The sequence below is a fragment of the Mastigoproctus giganteus genome, chromosome 8, assembly GCF_048544385.1.
Source record: "Mastigoproctus giganteus isolate SK-2022 chromosome 8, ASM4854438v1, whole genome shotgun sequence".
Classification (NCBI taxonomy): Eukaryota; Metazoa; Arthropoda; class Arachnida; order Uropygi; family Thelyphonidae; genus Mastigoproctus; species Mastigoproctus giganteus.
Genome location: NC_143582.1, coordinates 77,924,162 through 77,951,358, shown reverse-complemented (window position 1 = coordinate 77,951,358; position 27,197 = coordinate 77,924,162). Strand labels below are relative to the sequence as shown.

The 27,197-nt window shown below is 38.2% G+C and overlaps 1 protein-coding gene across 2 annotated transcripts in view; it reads right to left on the bottom strand.

Moving 5' to 3' along the window:
• The window catches only part of LOC150081655 (rap guanine nucleotide exchange factor 2-like), a 900,618-nt gene that overhangs the window by 744,405 nt on the left and 129,016 nt on the right, over nt 1–27,197 (bottom strand). For both annotated transcript variants that reach the window (XM_090380578.1, XM_090380579.1), the window contains exon 2: nt 10,245–10,320. In XM_090380578.1, coding sequence (XP_090236704.1) covers nt 10,245–10,320 — 76 coding nt within the window. The remainder of the gene's footprint in view (nt 1–10,244; nt 10,321–27,197) is intronic.

Sequence of the window (27,197 nt, the reverse complement as noted above, 5' to 3'; positions counted from 1 at the left end):
AATCCATACACTTTTAAATCTCTGGCCTTTACAGCGTACTGTATCACACGACAATGTAAACTACGCGGAGATGGGGGGGAACCCCTGGTGCCGTTTGACCCCAAACACACTTTACTTCACTTTACACTAATTTCTAAGCAATGAATCAAGCAAATCCAGTAAAGGGAACCGTAAACCATAAGATGAAAGTTTGAAAAGTAGAAGATAAATGTGGGCAGAGTCAAATGCATGTGAAATATCAAGGAAAAGCAAATCAATTTGATTACCTTTGTCCAAATTAGTTTGTAGAAAATGAGAGAACCCATTAAAATGTAAATTGTGTCGCTTTCACTGGAATCGTGCAGTTAGACCTTCGTTCTTACTGATTATTATATTGGAAACTTTCTAATTACAAGTACTGATATATTCGAGGACTGACCTTCATCCCACTCCCCATGTTGATGATGTAATAATCTCAGACTTCCAAACTTCTTGGGTTAATCAAGCGTGACAAAGTTATAATTCTCCTCTACAAGCAGCTTATGCTTCTCATTTTTGATTGGTCTCCAGAACAGGAATATCTTTCTCATAGACTTCAGAAAATTCAAATTAAATCCATTAATTCTTATGCCTTTGGAATCGCCTTGCATCAACCCCTGGCTTGTAGCCGTGAAGGGTATTGTGTACTGCGTGTGCCTTTTGTATGCAATAAAGAGTTCTTCTTTCACTGTCGAAACTATCGGGCTTTTTGTGGTCGCTTCAGAATTGTTCCTCTTCACTCCAGACGACAAATCCATGGGACTCTTTTTGTGTAAAATATCATAAACTCTGTTATCGATTCTTCACCTCTTCTTGAACAAATACCTTTCACTATAGCCGCTTGAATTCTCGTTATAAAACTAATTTCTCACTGCCTCGTATACTCAACACTTACTTGGAAGTCCTCTGTTCCGTTTCCATTTAGGTATTTATTCAATCACAATATTGATTTTACACTTAAACCGTCTATCTATAAGAAATTGCTCTTTGCTTTGTTTTGTTAATTCAAATTTTGTATGTATTTTAATTCTAGTTTTGTATTGATTCTCTGTAAGTCTCAGAGTTCTCACAATTATCTAGGGTCTGCGTGCCCTGTGGGTGAGAAGTTTGTTAATAAATAAACATTTTTATTAAAAAAAATTATATATACAACAATTTTGTTTCAGTAGAATGCAAGATGCAATCAGTGAATTTTTTTAATCGAACATTTCCCGGAAGGGATAATACTGTATTTTGAATTGCAACTCCCTAAGGAAATTTCTGCGAATATCTCTGCAACCAAAAAAAAGAAAAGAAAGAAGAAAAAGCTATTTCCTTGGTGTAGACTACTGTTGATAAACAGCAGCGAGTCTGTTTACCTGTTAAGGGTAACGACATGCTTATGCACCGAAGTGTGGCGAATGTATGTACCGAATGATTCGTGATGTTTGTGTATGGCTGGTTTTAAACTTTTCTGGCTAGGGCACACGTGCTAAAAGAAAACCACTGCCGATAGGGCTTCCTTTGCTCCTAGTCTCGACTCCAGTGATAAAACTTCTCACGACAGAATGTCCCCTTAGACGGAGCACCCCGATGAAATGCCTCCCACCCTCCCATCAGATTAATGAGCCTCTCTACAGTTATCTGAGCATGTGGACATTCCAGAACCTTATAAACAGAGTTCATAGAGCTTCCCCTCTTGCAGACAGACCATATCTTTTCCTACGAGCCCCCCGCCCCCTTTTTTTGTAACATATGTTGTTTAACAACCATCTACCGTCAGACCATGAGATTTGCTGACTAAGACGTTATTCAATACATCCATATTGGGACCGACGCATCTATTCTTTCTCATCTTGTGTTAATCATTCCAAAGAAAATTAAATAACCCCATAATAAGCTACACAAATTATGACACTAAAAATGTACTTTTGAACAAAAGCTAATGAATTCCCACATATTTCCACACAACTTCCATTTGCAACCCTCCGCGGTCGCAAATGGAAACTGCTTGAAAATATGTGCTAAATAAAAATCGCGTCGTCCTCCCCACACTGGGTGGAAAAGACCTGAGTTTGAATCCTCAATGACGAGAGGGAATTTTATTGGCCTTTTTTCACAACGTGGCTGACTTAGTCGATCTCAGGCGAAGGTAACATGGTTTTTCTCTCCCGGAAACTCGGATTTTTCACCAGCAAACAGCAAATCGACTACAGAACACACGCAATTTTCAGACATATTATAGAAGGCGCAATGTGGCCTAAGTTGCTGATGCGCCTAAAACCTTACAACAACCAACCAAGCTTACTTCGACCTATTTAGGCGTCAATGTATACAAATACAAACAGTATATGATTCAGAATCAGAAATTGGAAATTAAATTACAAAAGCATTTATAGCACAATTAAACATCATAACCCACCAGGGGAAATCGCTACTTGGATCGATATTCTGTGATGATTTTCTCTGGTTAATTGAGTCAATATTTCGTTATAAAACAACTATTTGGATCATGATCATTCCCTCGGACAAGTCCAATCCTACTCAATACTGACCCAGTCTACCAGCTCTCGATCCAGTCCCCATTATATGTGGATCAGTTCTAATCTCTATGATGTCCATTTCCACCTACAATCTTCTGAACTCCACTTACTAATACGGAATTGCTGTTTCTTTACCACAACTCACTTCACTTGGCCTATCATTCATTCGGCTTCAAAGGCACTTATGCATGTATCCCTTCTAATTCTCGTCGGAAACTTCCTAATCTGAAATCTCCTTTGACAAAAAATTTTTATTCTTTCAAAATCGTTTAATTCCGCTCTTCCAACTAGACAAAAGTCAGAAATTTTCTGACACTCTCAGCTCTAACTTTCCTGACAGCGAGTTCCTTGGTGATTTTAATGTTCATAACTCCAGCTGGCTTGAGTTTTTGGTTATACCGACCCAGCTGGTAGAGTAGCTACGATTGTTGATAGAACAAGCCTGACACGTTAATCTTTTCCTTGCCAGTAAGGAAGCTGAGTACCCCAGACAAAAATTTAGCGATAAAGCCTCCATTCCATAGCCATTCTAAATTTCGTATCATTTGGCATTACAACAGTGCTAAGTGGAATGATCTACATGATTTATATTTATCGTTTACTTGATTTGACGATCGTTTTAAATCTCCATCCTAAGTAAGAATAAAGCCTATTACAATTGGCTTGTATCCAAATCTCAGGCTTTATTTTCTACACTAAAGCTCGCAACAGATGTAACAAGTGATTAATAAATTGAAACCGGATTTCGAAATGTCTAAGAGTAGGAAATTTGCCACTGAAAAACCCGAGTTTCCGGGAGAAAAACTGTGCTGTCCTCGTTTGAGCCAACTAAACCCAACCAAGTTGTGAAAAAGATCCATAAAAATTTCTCGAATAACCGACGGGATTCGAACTCAGGTCTTTTCCATCCGGTGTGGGGAGGATGTGCCTGAGTACACCGATTGGGAACTACTTGTTTAGATTGTAGGAACTTTTATGAATTTTTTTTTTCACCGGAGAAAAGTTGGCAGTCCTCGCGCAAGAGCTGTATAGTTTTTCCTCCAGAAATTCGAATTTTTCATCCAGAAACCGGCGAAGTGACTACAGAACACACCCAATTTACAAACGCAATATGCTAACTTTTCGTGCTCTTAGCCGCTTTGGTACAAGAATATCAAACAACCAAATAGCAAACTGTTCTCCTGCCATTGGCAGTAACCTCTGTCCATCCATATTTCGACCCCAGTTACTTCCTGAAGGTTCTGACACTTGAAGATTCTATCGTATATCTTCAATTAAAGATAACAATGACTTATTAGGATCTTACTTTTCGGCTAATTCTCGCATGATGATTTTGGTAAATCTTATACCAAAATCTACCTCCTACCTCACAACAAAAACATCAGTGTTAATTCCTCTCTAGGTTTTCTGACAGAGAGAGAGAGAGAGAGAGAGAGAGAGAGAGAGAGAAGGAGATTAGAAGGATCCTTCTGAACAGTATCGATGAAAATGTCTACCAGTACTGATGGCATTCCTCCACTTGTTCTTAAAATCATTACTCCAAATTTAACTCTCGTTTTTGCCGCTCTCTTGTCCAATTTGCAGTTTATTTTCTTCACGTAAATTTGTCGATCTGCAGCCAATTCCTAAAAAGGTGTGACAAATCCTTCCTTTCTAATTATTGTCCCATTTCACTCACCGCAAATATTTCAACCACTGGTGATATCTCGGCTTATGTGAACAATTTCTACTCTTGGCAGATCTAAAGCTAAAGCTTTTGATCGTGTTTGGCATAAAGATCTTGAAAGCAAGCTTTCATCTTACTTACGATCTCCCTTCGATTTTTTTTTTTTTTTAGTTAGTTTTCTCTCTGACTATTCATTGCGTGTGCTGATAGCTGGTTTACTGCCTTCTGACTTGGCTACTAATTTTGAAATTCGTATCTGCCCGAATTCCAGAAGAGGTAGTTATCCTCTTTCCAACGCTTTCCACTTTTTAGGACGTGCGTCTTATAGTCCGAAACATACGGTAATAGCAATTCAATTGTAGTAGCAAAGATGTAACTGAACTACGACTAATAACAGTAGCATGATGAAACTGAGGGTCACGGAGAGTTATAAATGAGGTAGCCCGCAAACTGATAGTGCAACAGACCAAACACGTCACTTCCTGAGAGAAAACGATATCGTATTCGAGCTGCAACGCAGCACGCGATCCATAAAAAAAACGCTTATAGACATTACTAAAAACTTATGTGCAATGAATCGCACCCATCCGTACTCACCAGGCATGCACACGCTCATTAAAATCGACGAATTTCATCCGGTAACATCTTATTTTAAACCTAGGAATAGCATCTTAGAAACAATAAATAACTACACTTCAGGTTTTTCAACAAAGATTACGTTTACACAGAAATTAAGATAAAGGACATGAAATTTTGCCTTCTACAAGTCAACTGAAATACATCTGACTTCCTTAAAATAACTAACAGCTTTTGCAGAGAAAAAACAAATCGACTACAGCATATATTATCCAACCAACACTTTTTCTCTCTTTCAAGTCAAAACTAAAATACCTAAAAATCCCACCGAGGTCATTGACTTGTCGCAGACTTATAAGTACTTTGTTGCGACAGCCAGCAACGTTCCTGTTCGATAGCAACCAGCCTTTTGCCTTCCCCCTCCCATCCCCCGCTTGTTTATTAAAAACTTGGATGTCTTCCAGTGACAATTGTAGCGAAAGGATGTTAGTATTTAACCATTAGCATGCTTTCTGACAGACATCACGAAGCTGCCATCTCGTGAAAAAAAAAAGTCGCGTGTGACGTCACAGAAATAAACAGACGAACTGCCACAGATATAATAGCATGCGCCCGAAAATAAATGAATTTTAAACAGGAACTCTTTATGTTAGATATTTTATTTTGAAACAAAGCTGTTCCAGAGATGGCTAAAAAATCTAGATACAGTAGGCGACGCACGCGTTTCACAGAGCCCAATTATTCTTTATTCTTCTCTTTATTTCGTGAAACTGTACGTCCATTTTTCAGATAACATTTCAATCAGAATTCTGAATAAAAGAGGGATTGCAACAACCCACATATCTGTCCAATGATTTTTGGTTGTTATATTGAAGTGTTTTTTTTTTTTTTTTCTCTGTTTCCCCTCTCCCGTTTTATGAAAAGGGTCAGGGTCTCTGGCAGATTAATTAAGAAAGGTATTTAAAATTTAAAAAAATGCTAACGTTTCTAACAATTCTGAGTAACACAGAGGGAGTTCTACAAAGATTCAATGTTCATTACAACGAGATAATTATAACACGTACGGCAAGCAGTCGACAGCGAGGTCGAATAGGTCACTGGGTCAGTAGCACAGCCGTATGTCAGTTACCCCGCCGAGTATAAGTATTTCACGCATTCTCCCCTTTCACAAATGGATTCGCTTTCAATAGGTGAAAAAGGTACTTCGGAGAAAGCTATAAATGTTTTTCCGTACACCGACTCACTGCTTGACAAACGTTATTAATGTTGACGTTAAAGCGCAGGAGATAATATTCCGGCATAAAACAGTTTCTGGTACGTCGGCACACTGATGATAACCTACAACCCCTTCTCTTCCCCTCCAAAGTGCTCATAGAACAATCCACGCAGAAGAGCTCAGAATTTCGTATTTTCACTATTCTCAAGAAAAGGGAAAGGAGCAGAGTGGTGAGAAAGTGTTGCTCTCATCAAAGACGAATCCGGCATGACGTGCAGTGTCTATGAAGTCTATATAGTGCGTGTTTTAAAGGTCGGTTTGTCCGCTTTGTGCCACCTCTTCCAGAAACTGACTAATTCAGTATGAATCGAGGGATAAAAGTTCGCGAGAAGCTCCTTCAGACAATTTATGGCCCTCTGGTCAACAGGTGACCTATACAACGAGCTGACACACCTACAAAAAACGCTTTCGTTACTTTATTTACTTTTTTTTTTTTTTTTTGCAAGCAGATGTACATAATCGTGTATTTTCATATCATATACCCCCCCCCCCCCCGAAGTATTCTCCGAGAGTGCTAAGGTCCATGTCTGAGAAGGTAAACAGATATATCATAGCCTACGAGATGTATTAGTGGGGCATGTAAATATTTAAACGTGGGGCTCCAAGTGTATAAAAGACTCGCTAGATGGAGCTGTGATCGAAAGTTAAATTTTTCATTTTCATTCTGAATTTTGAATTTTCTCTTACGCCTTTCCGCTTGGCAGTCATAATAATTATAAAGAAGCTATTAGGGATATACTTATCCCTAGAGCTATTGGGGATTAGGGATATACTTATCCCTAGAGCTATTAGGGATTAGGGATAAGTACTCTATATATACTGTGTGCATGCTAATATACACACGGTACATAGCTTTCGCGAGAAAGAAGAGGAGAAATGGAATTTTAAAAAATAAAAGAGAACAAACTTTTTGTCTCTATTTGGCATACTCTTGAATGTTTCATAATACAATACTAACCCTAACGTTCATTATATACAGCATGAACCAAAAGTAAGGGCAACTTTTAAAATGTCAATAAAACAGTTTTATACAAGTATTACGTACAAACATACAGAATGATAGTCAGAAAAACCAGCGGGACGGATATAATCTGACTTGCATAGCTAAAGAAATTGTTCAACATTGGTTGTCTTGTCCTGGGTTTTGGTCCACACTGTACATAAATATTTACATTAAATCTATGCGTGCTTATAAATTTTAAAACGATCAGGTAGTCAATAGGCGAAGTATTGGGGCATGCTTATTACATAATATTACAAAACACCAAGGGGCAGTCACTTATACAGCAACTTCTGTAACCGATTACTAAAATACCGATCAAAATGTTCCGAATTAAAATCTAATGCCTGCCTGTTTATTGAACCAAATCTCAGTACCTGACAAGTCTACTTTTACAGCGACCTCACTCGATTAGTGATAATTAGTCTGACTTTAAAATTATGAAGCTAAAATAAATAAATAAAGTGTGCTTTAGACGAAATGACCCACCCAGATTGCCATAGCATACTGACCTTAATAGAATTCTGAAACAAATCAGCGACATCAAGGCGACTATAACTGCATTAACCCATAAAACTTCGACAATAATAATAAGAACATACCTGCTGCCGTTTTAAAATACAAAATGCAGACTATTGTGATATAAAACATAACGGCGTATAAAACATCTTCAGAAGAAGGACACAAATCAAAGGGTAATGTTGATACTGTCGTTCTGATACCACGGTTATTGGCAGCATCGGTGTCCACGAAGTCTGACTCATCAATGGGATGTAAATCACGTGGCATCCGTTTACACTACATGTACAATCCATGATTCAATTAATGTCTCTTCGTGCATAGTGATATAAAATAAAATTAATTCATTCCAATATTGTTGCAGTTTCATAACTGGATACTGCGTTCTCCAAAAATCGTTTTGGGTGGTATCCAATACCATTCTCATAAACTTTTCATTTATTTATTGTTGTTGGTATCATAGCGGTGCCTGGTCTAACACCAAATTCATAAAGACCATAAAAAATAGTAGTCAACTAAAAATAATAATAAAAAAATTCATTCTGTTCCAATGAAGTCAAATGCTACATGAAAATATTATGGATGGATGGAAGAATATGAAATTCAGACATTTATGAGCATAGATAAACAGATGCAAAGCGACCCGCACGTGCCTGGTAACACCTACAAGCAGGCGCAGACTGAACAGGGGTACTAGACGTTGAGGCATTTCGGAAGTTCCAAATCGTTGGGCATCAGTTTAGATGTTGGTCTTAATTTCACTAATGATTTTAATTATAATTAAAAAATAAGCATTCCCTAAAATGAGGAATGATGTGGATCTGTTGGAACGGGTGCAGAGAAGAGCAACTAAATTAGTCAGGAACACGAAATGGTACTCTTAGAAGAAAGTCTCTTCAAATTGCAGTCTTTGAAAGTTTTTGACTTTAAAAGACTTGACTTTTTTTCAAAGATTTTGAAAGTTTTCAGTCTGAAAATCTGGCAAATTGCTGCGTATGGAAAATATCTGCGAGCAGATTTGATTGAAGTATTTAAGGTTCTAAATGGATTGAGTAAACTGAATGCCGATGGCATCCATACTCTTTCTCGGATAATGCAGATAAGGGAACATAAATTTAAAATGAAAAAGTGTGATCGTATAATAGATGGGCGAAAATTTGTTTTCAGTCACAGAATGACTAACTGGTGGAACAAACTTTCAACGGCATTGCGGAAGTGGGTAGTTCGAATAAACTTAGGAAAAGATTAAACAAACTGTTAGAGTGGATGGACAAATGATGGATAGCGCTTTTCTTTGTGTCTGGTGTCATACAAATTTTTTATCCGTGCATCGCCTTATGAATAATTTTACATATAGCAAACAAAATATTAAAATATATTTTTTATAACGTATATGGTGAAAGATATAAAAGAAGCCTAATAAAATACCTAATCAAAACACAAAAAAATCTCGCTTTAACGAACTTCAGAAATAACGGACAGCGTTCACGACCAGACTTTCTGTCCGTCCAGGATCCGGTACTCCTGACTACTTCAATCTGATGGTATTTGCCATCAGTTAAACTATTTTCACAATAAAGTGCCAGGGAACTAGGAGTTTCCTCGCCATCACTTTTGTCAGCCTGCCGAGCATGTCAAATATCAGCAAAAACTCATCCGAACCCTCCAGCGATGGTACTAGAGATCTCTTCAGACTCAATAAACTTCAGTCAGAGTTTCCACTGCCACTAAACGACACAGCACAGTTTCAAGCTCTTCTACTGGTGCAGAGTAGAAGAGCATTATAACATTTAATGTTTTTTATTTCACAGGACAGCACATTCTCATAATAATCTAGCAACTTCGGCGTCTGGGTGGTATTTTTTTCGTGTTTAACAATCAGCTTTAGCGAATAGGCCTTACCCAATAAAAAGTAAAGCGCAGCCATTATCAACCCACTGCAGGATGGAAGCCTCCTCAACAATTCATGCTGAGGGAAATGGACTATAATCTGCCACGCTGGTCCAGTGCGGGTTGGCAGATCGACCGTATTCAGCAGTCAGGGGCTTGAACCCTGGTCTACTCAAAGAGCGTGTGCTACTGCACTCCCGCTCCTGCCCACTCGGCTACGGAGGCCGTCACCAATGTAGTCCATTAAATCGAGGTTTCGCTGTAGCTGTTGTAGATATTTAAGCTTAAACAAAGTAAATAAAATCAGATCACGGGAAAGGGATTACAACTCCCCCACCGGATGTATCACTGCCCGTTTACAACACATACTTATAGAAATACAGTATTTACTATATCTTAGACTAAAAAATACATAAGATATTTATAAAATATCTTAATTATATAAGTTCATTAAGTTATTCTTCACTAATCTGTATCAACACACAGAGTTAATAAGGAAAATTCCGTTCTGTGTAAAATGGTTCAACTTCTAAATGCTACGGTGTTGAAAACATGGCTTTAATTATTATTTAAATCGAATTAATAACGGAGAAATTATTAAGAGTAAATAATAACAGTAAGAACAAACCAAAGATAGACTTACAACGTTGGTTTAAATACCGCTTCCTACGGACACTGGTGGCCAGGAGTATACACACAAATAATCCTACATAAGTTTTTATTCAAAAAACACTGTAGACTGTCAAATATGTTTTGGAAAGATCAAAGCAGACTTACCATTGCCATCGGGGAATCAAGGCCAAGACACTCATTGGTTCGTCTATTCCCGCCTCCGATGGAACGCTTCCCGAAACTGTAAAGAAAAGTAAGCAGGGCTTCAGTAAGAGGTGAGAGGAAAAAGTACACTAGATTACATTGGAATTAACTCAACTGGCAGACACTTGTAGGAGACTACACAAAAGTACACACGTAGGAGAAACCGGCATCGACGCCATTGAGTAGGAGGCAATATTGTTAGGTAGACTATAGGTGGGAAGGTGGCGCGCACTTGAAAGAAAAAGAAAAAAAAGAAAAGAAAAGAAAATAAAACGATAGATAGAAAAAACGTCGTGTGGGTGAGAGAAAGAGAGAAAAAGCGATGGATTCAAAAAAATGTTTAATTCAAACGTGCACTACGTGCAGCGAAGAAAGATCACGACGTTGGAACCCCGATAAATAATACGGCGATTACGAGGTATGCGCCAAAACACCAAAGACAGTCACGCAGGGGGCTGCATTTAAGCGTTGATCCTTGTGTGATGGTACTTCGCAGGTGGAAGAAGTAGACTATTTGAGCACATGGCAACAGAAACTTCTCCTCGCTCCTATGCAAGATGGTAGAGCCCAGTGACTGCCCATGACATGATTAATTAAGTTCATCCGCAGTATTTGTCAGATGCTTTAACCTTAATGGTCATGAAGGTCAGTTAAAGGTCGGAGACCATCTTGTGATTTATGGAAAAAAAGAAAAAAAAAATGTACGCACAGATATACATCCTCTTAACTCCTGGACTAAAAAATACATACAAATGGGCAAAGACCGATTTGCAATGAAAAATACTTACAAATAAAGAATTCTGTGTACAGCGATGTCAAAATCCAAAGTGCGGCACTACATTCCACAGTCATGACCTCGAACTGACAGATGCTTAGGGTAAATAAACCAAACGAAATCCAAATAATGCAGACGACTTCTCGTCACCATAGTAACACGTGACGATTTCGAGTAAATGTTGTCGTCTGCAGGCTTAGAATCAGGAGTAAGTCAAGTAAACAGCATTTCGCCCACAGCTTGCAAAGCCCTTTCTGTAATGATCGAGTTCCACACAACAGTTGCCCTCTCCCTACTAAGACAACATTCGGCAGCGACATTAAGTCAGAAATTGAAATCAACGTACATATTGATTTAGCGATGTGTTACAGTCACAGCACTTCTGCAATCGGAATATTGATCATCGGATCAAATGTACAGGTCGTTAAAGAGTGAATGCAGTGAAAACATGCCTGGTCATGTGACTCGTTACGTGTAGAGATTATTGGACGATTTGTCTTCCTCATTACTATAGCGCAGTGGTTCCAAACCTATTTTTTTTTTTTTTAAGGGAATCCTTATAAAAATTTCAAAGTAAAATAACTTTTTGAACTTATTGAATTTAAAAATAAAGCTCCGTACGACATATTAAGTACAGGGGATCCTCGTTATCCGAGCATAATTGGTTCCAGAAAGTCCACTTAAAACAGGAACCAATTTTTGTAATGTTTATTATTTAAATAAAACTAAATGCAACGAGGCATAATATTTTAAGATTCTGTATCTATATAATATCGGTGTAGATACACCATAAACAACTGTTAAAGAAAAACTATGATAATAGTGTGAAAAGCATCCTTCATAACGAGTTGCCCATGTATTGCACTACTTCGAATAAGTAACGCTTCACTAATAGAGAAGACTATTGTTACTTATTCTCGGTGGGCGCCACCACCCAGACGGCACCGTTTCAAAGCTAGTTGGCTTTTCATCGGTTGGTGGGCAGGTACCCTGGTATTGCAAGTGAAGCGTTACTTATTCGAGGTAGTTCTATACATGGGCAACTCGTTGTGAAGGATGAGTAGATATTATATAGTAAATAAATTTTCTGTTTATACTTCGGTCAGAGGAGTTCACATGATAGAGAGAATATCGTCCGTCGGTTTGTAGTTAGGCGCATAATATTAAAATATAATTCTTGCAACGGACGAACATTCGGAGTTTCCTTTCGTAATTATTTTAATGTATTAAATACAAACTAAAATAAAAGTAAGAAATGTAGAACCAAGAAAGTGAGAAAAAAGATTACTTAATTACCAAATTTTAGCACTTGCTTCTAAGAGACCACAGATGGCCCTTTGAAATTTTGTTCCTTGGTTCCAATAGACCACTTGTGGCCTGTCGGATTTTGGTTTCTTGCTTCCAAGAGAACACAAGTTTCTTGGAAGCAAGTACTAAAGCAAATTTCTAATTGCAAACAAGGGTAGGGTTTACGCGGAAGTGGAAAAAGTGTATCTGAAGAATCAAAAGAAATTGTAAAGTACGAAACTAACCCCTGGCGAGTACACAAGGCTGTATGGTAAACAAATAACGAAAAGATGTACATAAAACAGCGCCGAAACTTTTTTAAAATTCAAAACATTTCAAAACCTGGAATAATTACAACAGATTAGGATTTCAGAGTAGTAATAGTAGTAGGAGGAGGAGGGGGGAAGGATTTTCTGAGACTAATCAGCAATCGGAGTACCGGGAGGAAACAGTCCAGTTCAATTAGGGAAAACAAACACAGACATAAGAAATAATATTACCAATCAAATTATAAGCTATAATGCATATTTTACCCAAACATAAACTAGACAATTACCTTTCTTTCAGAACGACGAAACAGAAAATGCCACCACAAGAATGCTTGATGCCGACGTCGTAATATGTGTCACTAGTGTACTCCGTGATATAAACAATTTTGGTGCATGTAATCGTTATTTTCATTCCTGTACTCTGATTTGCTTGTCCCCAGGTTACCTGTTGGGCTCATTAAAAGCCTCGCGGGAAGTTCGTAGGTGCAGGTTTCTTTCTTCGAACTGCCTTCAGGATTACAATAAATCTCACCTTATTAACTTCAAACGATATGCGCCGAATTATTCACAGTCAGAAAAGCATCACGCTTCGCTTCCCTACCAGCCTCATTACAGAACAGCGCTTATTCACCTCCTTTCCGTCTTCTTTCTCTTCCGAATGTGAGTCTTCTTATCACGATAAGATGGCTTCAGTCATTTAAAAGGACTTTGGTTCACTTGGATGCAAGACAGCAGATCAGATCTCGATGACACAGCAAAGATCTCCTTCTACGCTTTTATTTTTCTTGGCTAATAATCCGCTGTTCACGGACCTCTAGAAGTCTTCATTTGGCAGCGAAGAGAAAATGGGGTGACCTCTACATTTTAGTATTCACATAACGTCTCCACTTGTTTCCCATTTGTTATCAGATGATGCCCGGTACGTATTACAGAAGTCTGATATACCTCATGTTGTTGTTTTTTTCTTCTTCTTAATTGCTTGGTTTTTCAATCCATTGTCAACGACTTTCTGTGATCCTACACGTTATCAAAATCTTTGATTCACAAAGCGACTCAACAAAGAACTCTGACGTTTCCAAAACCTCAATGGAACCAAAACGAACGTCATTGTAGATACGGAAGCCTCAGAGAAGAATAAAAATGGGAACTTGCCTAAACACCAGTGTGGTAGATCGTAGATCGCTAACAAGGATATCCTTAAAAAAGGACTAGAACGAGAAACACTTTGGGATGTTTATAAAGAAGGGCAGTTCCAACAAAAATGTTGCTATAGTACAGTGATGAGTGACTTTTTCTAAAGTTTAACGCATTTTCATGAAAAGAGACACCGAAGCAAACGGATTTAGAAGAATCACAAAAGAAAATAAACAAATTACAGTTTGTTTATTTTCTTCTAAGTTGCAGGTGGCACTAGTCATGGATGGCCAACTCAAAAGATACAGCGTTTGTTCCGGTATGCCGCAAGCATATCTCTTCAGGGTCATTAGAGAGCAAATGGCGAAGACTAAGAGGAACATCTGGGCCGAATTCAAACAAAAATACGCCCTATATCGCAATCTAACTGTAAAATAGTTAAGCACTTGCTGCAACCAGCGGTATATAGAAACAGCTAATAGAAAATTGCACAGCTGAGGGGTTAACCTGAGGTGTATCGACTAGATAACCAAGCCAATCGCGCAGCTGATGTAATTACTAATTTTAGCTGGTACAGAAACTCCAACAGAGCGATTGACCAACACGGAATGTACCCAAACTATATATCCTCTCAGGAACGTCATATTTTTCATCCGATTTTAATAATTTTTAACACTTCAATAGCATTCCGGAAATAAATTAAAGACTGATATTCATCGAAAAGATTTTAAGATATCTTTAAAAAAAAAAAAAGTGTGAAAGAAAAATCTTCAGCTCTAGTGAGGATGGTGGGTATTATGATTACGAAACACCACTGTGGCTCCAGTTTTTCCTAGTTTCTTTCTTTCTTTTTTTTTCCTGGATCTCGTGACACATTTAAAAACATAACATCCGCGTTATTTGTTATCTGCTCCACTTTTTTTTTTTTATGTAGTTATTACGTCACGCCTCCCTGCCGAAAGCCAGCGATGCCAGATGTACGCATTAAAATCTTCATTCATGTTTCTAATGGTTTATTTACACAACCGGACATTCCTGGCAGCTGGAAAGTCCATTTTTATCACTGAATAGTGCCAACAGTTCCCGCAGACCTCCTCCAGACTCATCCACGTTCCCCACCCCTCTTTAGGAATCTCTGGAAGTAATAATTCAGATAAAAGAGGGTCGTGCACAGGAGCATTATTTCTGGAGCACAATTAGCTCAAGTTAGTGCTGCAATTGCGCTGTACAAAGATATTTTTGTCACGTGACCAGCCGGATGACGCTGATGTTTTGCTTTCTTAACCCCCCCCCCCCTTTCTCCACCATTCACTGGTTTATACGAGCTTGTAAAATGGGCGTGAAGATAGCCGAAGAATCTAAGAGGTTCCTGTTAACAGAAAAGTCCGCGTTTCAATAAACACGGTTAAATAAAAAACTTTTTCTAGTGTGCATGCGTATATATGTACGTATGATTGTAAAAATGCACGGAATATATGAAACGTTTAGTGAAAACTGCTATTAATTTAGATCGAGAGGACTGCGCAACTTCCTGGCGATTTTCTTCACGGCAGAGTAAAAAAAAAAAAAAAAAAAAAAATTAATAATAATAATATATATATATATATACACTTCTGTGCAAAGCTTAAGGACCAACACTATTTCTAAAGATTACGACCACAAAATCTTCACTTTAGGTACTCTTTACTGATGAGAGTAGATTTAGTCTCAGCAGCGATTCTGGACGTCATCTAATCTGGCGAGAGGTTGGCACACGGTATCACCCCGCAAACATCACTGAAAGGGATCGATATGGCGGTCGAGGTGTTCTCGTCTGGGGAGGCGTTATCTTGGATGGACGTACACAACTCCAGATACCGGAAGGCGATACTGTAACCGGTGCACGCTACTGTACTGAGATAATCCTTCCCCATGTGCGTCTGTTCCGAGGTGCCATTGCCCCGAGTTCGTGTTTATGGATGATAACGCCACACCCCATCGCACTGCAGCTGTTGATATGCTTTTGGAAAGTGAGGAAACTGTTCATATGGATTGTCCTGCCCGTTCCGCCCACCTAAATCCCATCGAACACGTGTGGGAAGCCTAGCGGTACGCCCACACCCACCAGAAAATGTTCACCAACTGAAGATGACACTGACAGAGGAATGTACGATGTTACCGCAAGAACTTATCAACAACATTGTTCTAAGTATGGACAGGCAGTGCAAAGCCTGCATCGACATTAGGGGTGGCCAGATCTCCAACTGAGGACCACCTCTTCCCTTTGTTCCATCTTTGGCAGGGATGCATCTGTATCATGGCAGCCAGTGCTATGTTGCCATTTTTGAATAAAGTCCTTCTGTACTGTTTTGTTTCCGTTGTTGTGTCGGTGTTGTTTCCTTCACCATTTCTGTACCTCACGAGGTTCCTTTGGTATGCTTTTCCCATATCCAGGCCACTCCTATGAGTAGCTACAGGTGAAAACCTGAATCATACTTAAATTTTGCACACCAGCGTGTATATAGATATATTTCAGGAAACTTACAGAGAATTCCTCCAGCATTTCTTGTACGCAGTTAGACTACTAGAAGCCCCATGGACATTCACCCAGTTCTTGGAATAGCAGGAACTGGTGGATGTCCATGGCTGGATAATCGTTGGATAAACTGAACATTTGTCATACATTGTGGTCCTTCGGATTGCTTTAATTTTGCGCATTCATTAAATGCCCTTGCTAGTAACACAGTTCGAATCATCTCAATGAGGAGATGAATTTTTATGGGCTTTTCTCACACCGTGGCTGAATTGGTCGGTTTCAGGCATAGTTTCCCCCTCCCCCGAAGACTCGGGATTTTCGTAGAGCATACCGACCGAGAATACATGTACACGCAGTTAAAGACACAATGTACTGATGCCTTATAGCCTTAGTTGCTTTGGTGTTTAACGTATACTTAAGCCTAATCTTTCATTAAGTGGTAACAAAATTCGACATTGTGATATTTTTCGGATCAAACATAACTCCTTAAATATTTACTGGAAACAATGCCAAAGTAATGAATTATACAACTCAACAGTTCTTTCCAAATATCTGAGCTGGGTAAAGGCGATCGTACATGCTACCGTATTACAGCTTTAATATCAGGCATAAGGTTATAATCTATCTATGAATTTAATGTTTTAATATGATTTAATTTTACATTTATCTATGAAAATAATGGTTTAACTAATGCTTTTAGTATTAGTATTAGTAATTATTATAATAATAATAATTATAATTATTATTATCATCAGTTTATTAACTCAAGGTTCATCCCCTGTACAGCTAGTGGGCTAGAACGGTAATGGCAACATGGGGCAAGGAAGCCTACAGCTTATGCTGCACCAGCCAAAAAAAAAAAGGAGTAAAATAATAATAATAATAATAATAATAATAAAATAAAATAAAATAATACAATACAATACAATTTTATTTTATCAAGAATAATAATAAAATAATTAATTAATAATAATAAAAACGGAAATATATGCATTTCTCTCCTCCCATAGGTAACTATCCAGCTGACCTTTGAATTTCCCCAAACTGTCAACCTCTACCACCCATGCAAATAATTGATTCAGTAATTTATAATTCAGTAATTTATAACTCGCAGGCTAAAATAAAACTTCCTGCAATCCAGTCTAAACATCTCTCCCTGTAACTTGAATTTATGGCCCCTTGTTCTAAGATCATTTATAACAGTGAAAATTTCGTCCTCATTCATTTTACTTATGCCCCTTAGAGCCTTAAACACTTCAATCTCCTATAAGGTGTCTAGTTTCCAAGCTCTGCAACCCACATATTCGAAGTCTTTCCTCATACGGACGCCTTTCTGCCGATCTCACCAGGCAAGTTACCTGTCTTTGGACCCTTTCGAAATGTCTTTCTTTAGGTGCGGTCTCCATACTTGAACACAGTATCCTAAGTGTGGTCTAACAATAGCCTTATACAATGGGATTACGACATCCTTATCTCTACTAGAAATTGTTCGATAAATCATCGATGAGACACCATGGGCCCTCCTTGCAACCAGTCTACATGCTTGGAGAACTTCATATCTGACCGTATCGTAATACACAAGTCCCTCTCTTTCACTACTGACTTTAGTTCAACTCCACCATGTGTATAAGTTACTTTGGGAATGCTGTTCTCCAGACGTAAGACTTTGCTGGATTAAAGCATAGCTGCCACTTTTCTGACTATCCCTGAAGTCTATCTAGGTCACTCTGAAGAAGCTCTGCCTGCTTGGCGGTGATCATTAACAACTGTACCAATCTTTACATCATCTGCAAATTTAGACATCACGCCCTCTATCCCTTCATCGATGTCATTTAAGAAAATCAAAAACTACAGTGGTCCCAATACTGATCCCTGGGAAACCTCACTTCTTACTTTAACCCAATCTGAGGAATAACCATTTACACATCCCTCTGCCTCCTGCCCAGAAGCCATCCTGCTATCCATCTAAGGATTTTCATAGTGATTCCAACCTGTTCCAACTTATAAAGTAACCGCTCAAGTGGGATTGAGTCGAATGCTTTGCTGAAATCTAAATAAACAATGTGTAAATTATTCCCTAAATCCAGCTCATGAGTGATCCTGTCAAAATAGCTAACCAGATTTGTTAAACATGATTTTCGCTTTACAAAACCATGCTGTGTATCCTTTAGAATACAATTTCTATCTAAATGATCCTGAATTCTATCCTTGATCATTGTCTCCATGATTTTCCCTACTACTGAAGTTAGCCTCACCGGCCGGTAATTTTCCACTTCACTCTTAGAACTGCCTTATGTACTGGCGGTACATTGGCACTTTTCCAATTCAGCAGAATTTTAGAAAGTATAAATCACAGTACATAAAATAAAAATTCCAAAACGGAAATAGTTTATTTATTAGTATACGTTTATTGCATATTTATTCGTGATATACATTACATTAATATTAACTCTGTCATATTAAATTCTATTCATATATTATAAATATCATATATATGACAGACGGTGAGTTGGTAAACGAGCAAGGTCAAGATCTAGTTTCACCGGCCACGCTTTGGCTCTGCTGACATATCCTATCCGTAAACGACTTTGATAAAGCAACTTTCATGGACAGCTTCATTAGCGCGAGGAACACACACAGAGCTGGTTATATAAAAAGAAATACGCAGTGTTTTTTGTGAAATATCTCAAATTACAAGCCTCCTTCGCTAAGTGATTAAATGGGTAGTACACACATTTGAATTGGCCGTGGTTCTTGCCACATGACTGCTAAATGCGTGCTGTTCTTGTAAATTCTTCTGATCATGTTGCAGCCCAGGAGAATAAACAGAAAGAAAAAATCTGTATATTTCTAAAATTTTTATTTTTTATTCCTTTAAATGATCTTGGGGGGGCGGGGTAAATATATAGCTTTTTTAAAGTCATAATCAGTGACAACAACTGAAGTAATTTATGTTTTATATAGCAAATGTGAAAATTTAAATGTTTTTCCCAAACTTAGTCATTATATTGATTTGAATTATTTTTCTGACATTTCAAATTAAATTATTTTAAATTTTATTTGAAACAGGTTTGAAAAACGGAAGCTTAGGATTTTTTGTTTATCAAAAAGGAGCATGGTTAAAAAGGTTTAACAACACTGATTTAAGTAGCTTCTCTTAAATTTAATAAAAATTTACTAAATTACAAGGCTAGCATCTATGTATTTTTAGAATTTGTAGAACGGCACAAATTGTAGAAAACATATTTGAGAAATTTTGAGACCTCGCCAGCTGTCAATTATTTTTCAGGAATTTTAAAACCTGCAGCAGTTGTCAGAAACATTTCAAATGAACTTTTTAGATCCGCACCAACTGTTTCAAGCATTTTTAAAGAACTCTGAAATCTGCACAACTGCCCGAAACATTTTACAGAATTTTCAAACTTGACTCAGCTGTCTGAAAAATTAAGAAAATTTTCAGAACAGCCCGTTTTGTACGTTCTTTAAAAAAATAATAAAATCTTGCTTGAAATTACAAAAGTTTACAATTAAATCAATAAAGGGTAATCATGAGAGAAGCCCAAAGAATTTTTAATATAATTCTTTTCATTTTTTTGATCCATTTTTTTGTATTAAATTACGGTACAATACTTTATTGAATATTCTCAGTTCGAATTACGAAAAGAATTTCCAGCCTTGGTATGATGATGAATTTGACAGAGAGTTTCTTGGAAATTAAATAACACAAACAAAAAAAAAAAAAAAAAAAAAAAGAAAAAAAAGAACAAGGATCAAATCTTATGTTGTTATCGCGTTTCCACACTTATCCTATCCGATGAACTGAAACGTGTTGAGAAACTACGCTGGCCATTATGAGATTCTTTAGAAGAAAATGATGCAATCAAGTGAAAAAAAAATTAAATAAATAAGACAGTACTGAAAAGGAGAATGAACTTTTGTGCGAGTTTCGTAAGTAGACGGTATAAGATCTTTTAATATAAAACCACTTAAGAATGTTTCTGAAGTGGCGATTGTTGGTTGTTCAGACTGAAACTGAAAGCAAACACCGCGCTGAAGGAAATAAAAAATGCACGAGGGTAAACTGCGTACCCCTCTCTTGCAACAGTTGTTGTAAACAGTTCAGGTCGAACAGCTTTTCATAAGCTATCTGATGGGGAGAAACAATCAGGGTGATATTCTTGACGGCATGGAGTGGAGCAAACAGGGACCTGCCCGGATAGAAACAAGGAAATGCTGCTCCTCTCAATCACAGGAAAAAAGTCTCAGTAATACTGTATTCATTTTTCGGCGCGTGCGAACTGGTGTCTTGATGTCACTGCTTCCAGAATCCATCATGTCACGTCCCTGAGAGTAACAACAAATCACCTGCCTCAACATAATTAGTCTTAACTGATTAATATATTAACTTGCAGAAAACTGCCCATTTATTAACGAATGGAAGAGATTCATCTTATGAATATCCTAATAAAGAAACAAATGTGCTCTTCCCTTGATAAATTTCATAAGCCTTTGATACTTTGGGCAAGCCTCAATGTTCGACCCGCTAATATCCTAAAAAACACCAAGTGATTAACTAGACTACTGAAAGATAATTGTAAAAACAAATTATGAAAACTTCCACCAGATCTCCAGTGGCCGTTTCTGTGCTAATTGGCACCTCATCAGTGAGAAAGCCAGGCATTTGAGTGAAACACCTCTAATGACTAAAAAAAAGCTATAAGAACGCATATTTATACCGTGCTGGGGAAACCCATCAACTGACTAAGGTTGAACTGCCAATTTCAATGCAAGTATGAAGATGGGGTGGAGAGGTAGAGAGGAGAAATGCATGTAGATACTAATAACCTAAATGTAATTTTAAGAATCAAAAGAGGATCGAAAGAATGCCTTACAGCCACGAAATAATGTAATAGAGTAGAAGTGGAACAATAAGAATAAGAAAGCTAAAAGTAAAGTTAGAAAATGAAGGCTACCATCCATAGAAGTGACAGCCTTGGAGAAACAATTAAAAACGCCAGTTATAAACTTACTATAAAATAATGCATCTGTAAACAAAATATAAATGAGTGCACTTTCATTGTGTTGATCATTTGGATTCTTTCATTCGAATACTTGGCTTCCAACTGATTGAGTTGCCAATTAGCAGTGAAACGGCCGTCTGGGTAGTGGCAGAAATATAATAGTTTGGTTAATTGACATCTTTTGGTAGCCTGGATAATTACTTCGTGTTCCTTATGAATATTGATAGATCTCGAATCCCCTTAAGTTGCTTTAAATCAAAGGCAAATCGTAAATTCCTTTTGAGAGATACAGATTGTACTTCGAACCTGTGCACGTTTGTATGCTATCGTCTCGGTCTGCCACGTCTTTCTAATAGTCTTGGCAATGTCTTATAATAAATACTAATAAATATCACGACAAAATATAAGTTATACCAAGCACAAAGAACAGATTTGAAAAAAGAGCGAGAAGTCCATAGAAATGACCACAAAAAATAATAAAATAAAAATATCCCAGTTGGTATTGTGGGCCGAACCATGGTCCACTGTTGTAATACTCTCGACTGAAAGCAATTGTGGTTTTAAAAGCTAAAGACTGGTTCATTTAAAGATTGTTGCCTAAATTGAGTAACAGATATATACTGTTCCCACTGTGAACTGTCCTGAGGTCCATAAAAGATAACAGAACTGAGGTGGAGGAGTTCAAAATTGCTGTAATGAACAAATTACACGAATCACAAACAAATAAGAAATCCCTTCAGGGTCCTAACAGTAACGAACTACAGAAAACAGTGTTTATCGTTTCTTGAAAGAGGAATTCAGAGATACTTTTAGTTTTCTTCTCCAGCAAAAGGCAGTGGTTTACAACCATCCTTTCCTTGACATGTGGAAAAACAAAACAACAAATAAAAAAGTCACTGGGAATTTTTGACAAACTACCGCACTAATGAAACTAAAAAAAAAAAAAAAACTTTCACAATTAGAATTAAGAAACTGATACTTTAATTAATGCCGCTCTTATGCTTATTTGTCACAACACAACAGATTGAAAAATTGGCATTGTGGTTCCAGAGTAAAACGAAGAATTCGCTTTTACTTTTAAAGTCCCAATATCGCGTATCCTTGAACCTTTCTTTTTTAGAGGACAGGTTCAAGGATAAGCGATATCGGGACTTTATGAACACCAACATACTGAACTTTACTATTTCACAAGAATACAATTAGCAAAATATATTCGCTTAAATTACACAATTGGAAAGTTGCTGGTTTGACCCAAAAAACCAGAGATTTCCTTCATTTTAAATAAAATATTTTTGTGTGCTTGGTCAAGTGATGTCGCACACAAAAAAATGGACAAATGTGATAATTTTACTGGGCATACGTACTGCTGACATGGCATCTATTAAAAATTTACATTCATAGATTAATGGAGCAGATGTCCTCTTTAGAGAGGAAAGTAAACAAATCTGGGACAGAATGGCAAACCCCACTTAAGATTGAGATCCCAGGTTTCGGAAGTTCTTACCTAAATGAGTTTCAGTACGGCTTGTATAATGCATTTAGGAAGGATAGAGTAGATAGAAGGGGTGGTGGGGTAATGCTTCTTATCAGAAGCAGCCTGAGTGCGACGATAGCTTTCCCAGATTCAGACATTTCACATGCTAGTATAGAGTCTGTATGGTGTGAGATAGTTGGAAACAAAGGTACAATGCGAGTAGGCGTAATCTACAGACCAGGTGATTGTGAAGACTATGACAAAAGCCTCTACATGCAAATGGAATGGGCAAGTAAGCGTCAATGCCTTATTATGGGTGATTTCAATTTGCCTCTAATTGATTGGAGTAAATGGGAAGGAAACTCGACATGGGGAACAAAATTTTTAAATCAACTAGATGACTGTTATTTGTATCAACATGTCAGGGAAAGTACTAGAGAAAAGAATATCCTAGACCTCATCATCACACATGAATCAGATGACATAACAGGGCTGACAGTAGAGGAACCAGTAGCAGGAAGTGATCACGGAGTTCTACGGTGGATGATGACGAGAGAGGTAGCAGAAGTAAAAGGCAAAGGAATGGGTTTTAATTTCAGAAAAGGAAATTACGATGCCTTAAGGTACTACATGGCCTCTATTAACTGGGTAGATATCGCGCAGAGAATGAATACAATTGAACTGTGGTACGCTTTTAAAACATTAATCACAGATGCCTTGAATGCGTATATACCATTAAAAAAATACTCCACGAGAAGGGTTCCAAGTTGGATGAATAGTGAAGTTGCCACATTACTTGAGCAGAAAAAGGTGGCATGGAAACGTTACAGAGCAATAAAAAGTACTGAAGCCTATAACAGCTACAAGGTGATGTGTAATAGAGCCACAGAAAAGGTTCGACAGGCAAAGGCAGTTTATGAGAAATCACTAGCAAACAGAGCAAAGAGGGGGGATAAAGAATTCTTCACATATATAAATGCCAAGAAGAGCAGGACAAACCAGATCGGACCTTTACGTAAGGGAAAGGGGATAGTAATAAATACACCAGCTGCCGTTGCAGATGAACTCAACAGTTATTTTGCATCGATATTTACAAATGAAAAGCCTTTTGTGGCAATGGGAAATTGTGGGAGCCAAGTTAAAAAATATGTAATTAATGATATTGAAATTTCGCAAGATTATTTAATGAAAAAACTTTCAAGCCTACAGACTAGTAAGGCTCCTGGAGTTGATGGAATATACCCTATAATCTTGAGAGAGGCGGCAAGCGAGTGCATTGAACCACTGAGGCTGGTTATGCGAGCATCACTAGACTCTGGGGAGATTCCCTTGGATTGGAAAAGTGCAAATGTATCTCCCATACATAAGGGTGGCTCTAAAAGTGAAGTGGGAAATTATCGACCTGTCAGTCTGACTTCAGTAGTAGGGAAAATCATGGAGGCATTGATCAAGGGTGGAATTCAGGATCATTTGGATCGAATTGAAATTCTCAAGGATACTCAGCATGGTTTTGTAAAGGGAAAATCATGTTTAACAAATCTGGTTCGCTATTTCGAAAGGGTCACTCACGAGCTGGATTTAGGGAATAATTTCGACATTGTTTATTTAGATTTCAGCAAAGCTTTTGACTCAGTCCCACATGAGCGGTTGCTTTATAAGCTGGAACAGGTTGGAATCACTGGGAAAATCCTTAGATGGATAGAAGGATGGCTTCAGGGCAGGAGGCAGAGGGTTGTGATAAATGGCTATTCCTCAGATTGGGTTGATGTAAGAAGTGGGGTTCCCCAAGGATCAGTATTAGGACCACTGTTGTTTTTAATTTTCATAAACGACATTGATGAAGGGATAGAGGGCGTGATGTCTAAATTTGCAGATGATGTTAAAATTGGTAGAGTAGTTAATGATCACTGTCAAGCTGAGCTTCTTCAGAGAGACCTAGATAGACTTCAAGAATGGTCAGAAAAATGGCAGCTGTGCTTTAATCCAACAAAGTGTAAGGTATTACACCTGGGAAACAGTAATCCCAAAAAAACTTATTCACTTGGTGGAGTTCAACTAAACCCAGTACTGGAGGAAAGGGACTTGGGTGTTACGATACGGTCAGACATGAAATTCTCTGAGCATTGTAAACAGGTTGCAAGGAAGGCCCATGGTGTCCTATCGATGATCTATCGAACTTTTGCAAGTAGAGATAGGGACGTGATAATCCCATTATATAAGGCCTATGTTAGACCACACTTGGAATACTGTGTTCAAGTATGGAGACCGCACCTAAAGTAAGACATCGAGCTTCTTGAAAGGGTGCAAAGAAGGGTAACTCGCCTGGTGAGATCGGCAAAAGGGCGTCCTTATGAAGAAAGACTTCGAATATGTGGGTTGCAGAGTTTGGAAACTAGACACCTTAGAGGAGATTTGATTGAGGTGTTTAAGGCTCTGAGAGGCATCAGTAAAATGAATGAGGACAAAATTTTCAAGATTATAAATGATGCTAGAACTAGGGGACATAAATTCAAGTTACGCGGGGAAATGTTTAGATTGGACTGCAGGAAGTTTTATTTTAGCCAGCGAGTTATAAATTACTGGAATAAGTTGCCTTCATGGGTGGTAGAGGCCGACAGTTTGGGGAAATTCAAAGGTCATCTGGATAGTACTTTCGGGTAAGGGAAGCGCATAGGATGATAGGATTAATTTCCTTTTTATTTAATTTTTAATTTCATTTTATTATTTTTATTTATTTATTAATTATTATTATTATTTATTTATTTAATTTTTGTTTTTATCATTGTTTTGTTGGGATTTTTTTTTTTTTTTTTTTTTTTCTGGCTTTCTTGCACCATACGGCCGTTACTAATACTAATACTAAAGGGAAGAGCTTATACTTTAAATGCTTCTCGTGATACTTAAATGGAAATTTGAAAGGAAATTTGTCCTCTTTTTCTCTGCAATGGACAGTTTGGGGGAGTAGTAATGAGCAACACGCTTTATAGAATTATGCAAGCTGCGTGTTCGAAACCACGTGACATCATCAAATATGGTAATATCTTTGCAGTCTGTATCTTTTAAACTCCTCTGATCTCAAATGGCCTCCCGGAGTATAAGAGAAAATATAATTTTATTTATTATTATTTTAAAAATTTTAATGGCGTATTCTCTCCAAGTATATATCTACGAAGGATGTTTGAAAAGTAAGGTAACAGACTTAACGATGTTCGAAAAGTAAGGTAACACGATGACACAGGACTCTACGCCTCAACTGGGTGAAAGAGCATCGGATCGGCACTGGACCTTCGATGATTGGAGATGAGGTCCCGTTTCCAGTTATTTCGAGCGCACGGGAGAGTGCGTATCTGCCGGAAACCGCACGAAGCTATGAACCCGTCATGTCAACAAGAACTTTTCAGGAAGGTGGACGGTCAGTAATGGTCTGGGGAGTGTTCAACTGGCACACTTTGGGTCCTCTGGTACATCTAGACGCATCTCTTAACGGTCCAGGTTACGTGTCCATCCTTGCATCCCATCGTGCACCCACAGGGCAATGGCTTCTTCCAGCAGGACAATGCACGTCCCCACAGTACCGTGGCGACTAGAACGTGGTTCGAAGAGCATTCCGCAGATTTTATCACCACGGAATGCCCCCCCCATTCATCGGACATAAATCCTGTAGAGCATCTTTGGGATGCTGTGGAAGATACTTTGGGTCCGTTCGGGCTTTGAATCCTCTACCCAGGATTGCGACGGAATTATGGACAGCAGTGCAGCAAGCATGGATGGAAATACCTGTGGAACGCTTTCGTGAACTAGTGGACTCAATGCCTCGCCATGTGGCTGCCCTTATCCGAGCGAAAAGTGGGCCTACCCGTTACTAGGTAGACATCCCATGATTTCTGTCCACTCAGTGTAAAAGAAATTTCCGTGGCACACTTCAAGCATACTCACGGCACACAGGTTGAGAAACACTGAAACCAATTTAAAAGAGCACTCATCAGTGGAATATCTGCGGTGACCTCAAAGTCACTGGTATATTAATGAGCATGCAAGGAGAGTCCACAAAATATTGTTTCCTTTGCTTATGGGACAGCCGTTCTACCGCAGACCCTTATTCAGGCGTGAATGACTTCAAAGATGCATGTGTAAAGTTTTTGGAGCATCAGAAACTTAGGCCATATTGTGCTGTATATAATGTGTCTACAAACTGAGTATGTTCTATGGTCGATTTGCTGTTTGCTGGACGAAAAACCCCAGATTCCAAGAAAAAAAAAAAAAAAAAACCGTGCTACCTTTACCTGAGACCGACTAACTCAAGATTAGATTGTGAAAAAGGCACAAAAACTCCTCTCGTCATTGACAGGATTGCAGCTCAGGTCTTTTCCACCAGGTGTAGGGAGGGCGGCGATTCTACCAACTATGCTACCCACAAGGGCTCAAAGAAGCAGATATGA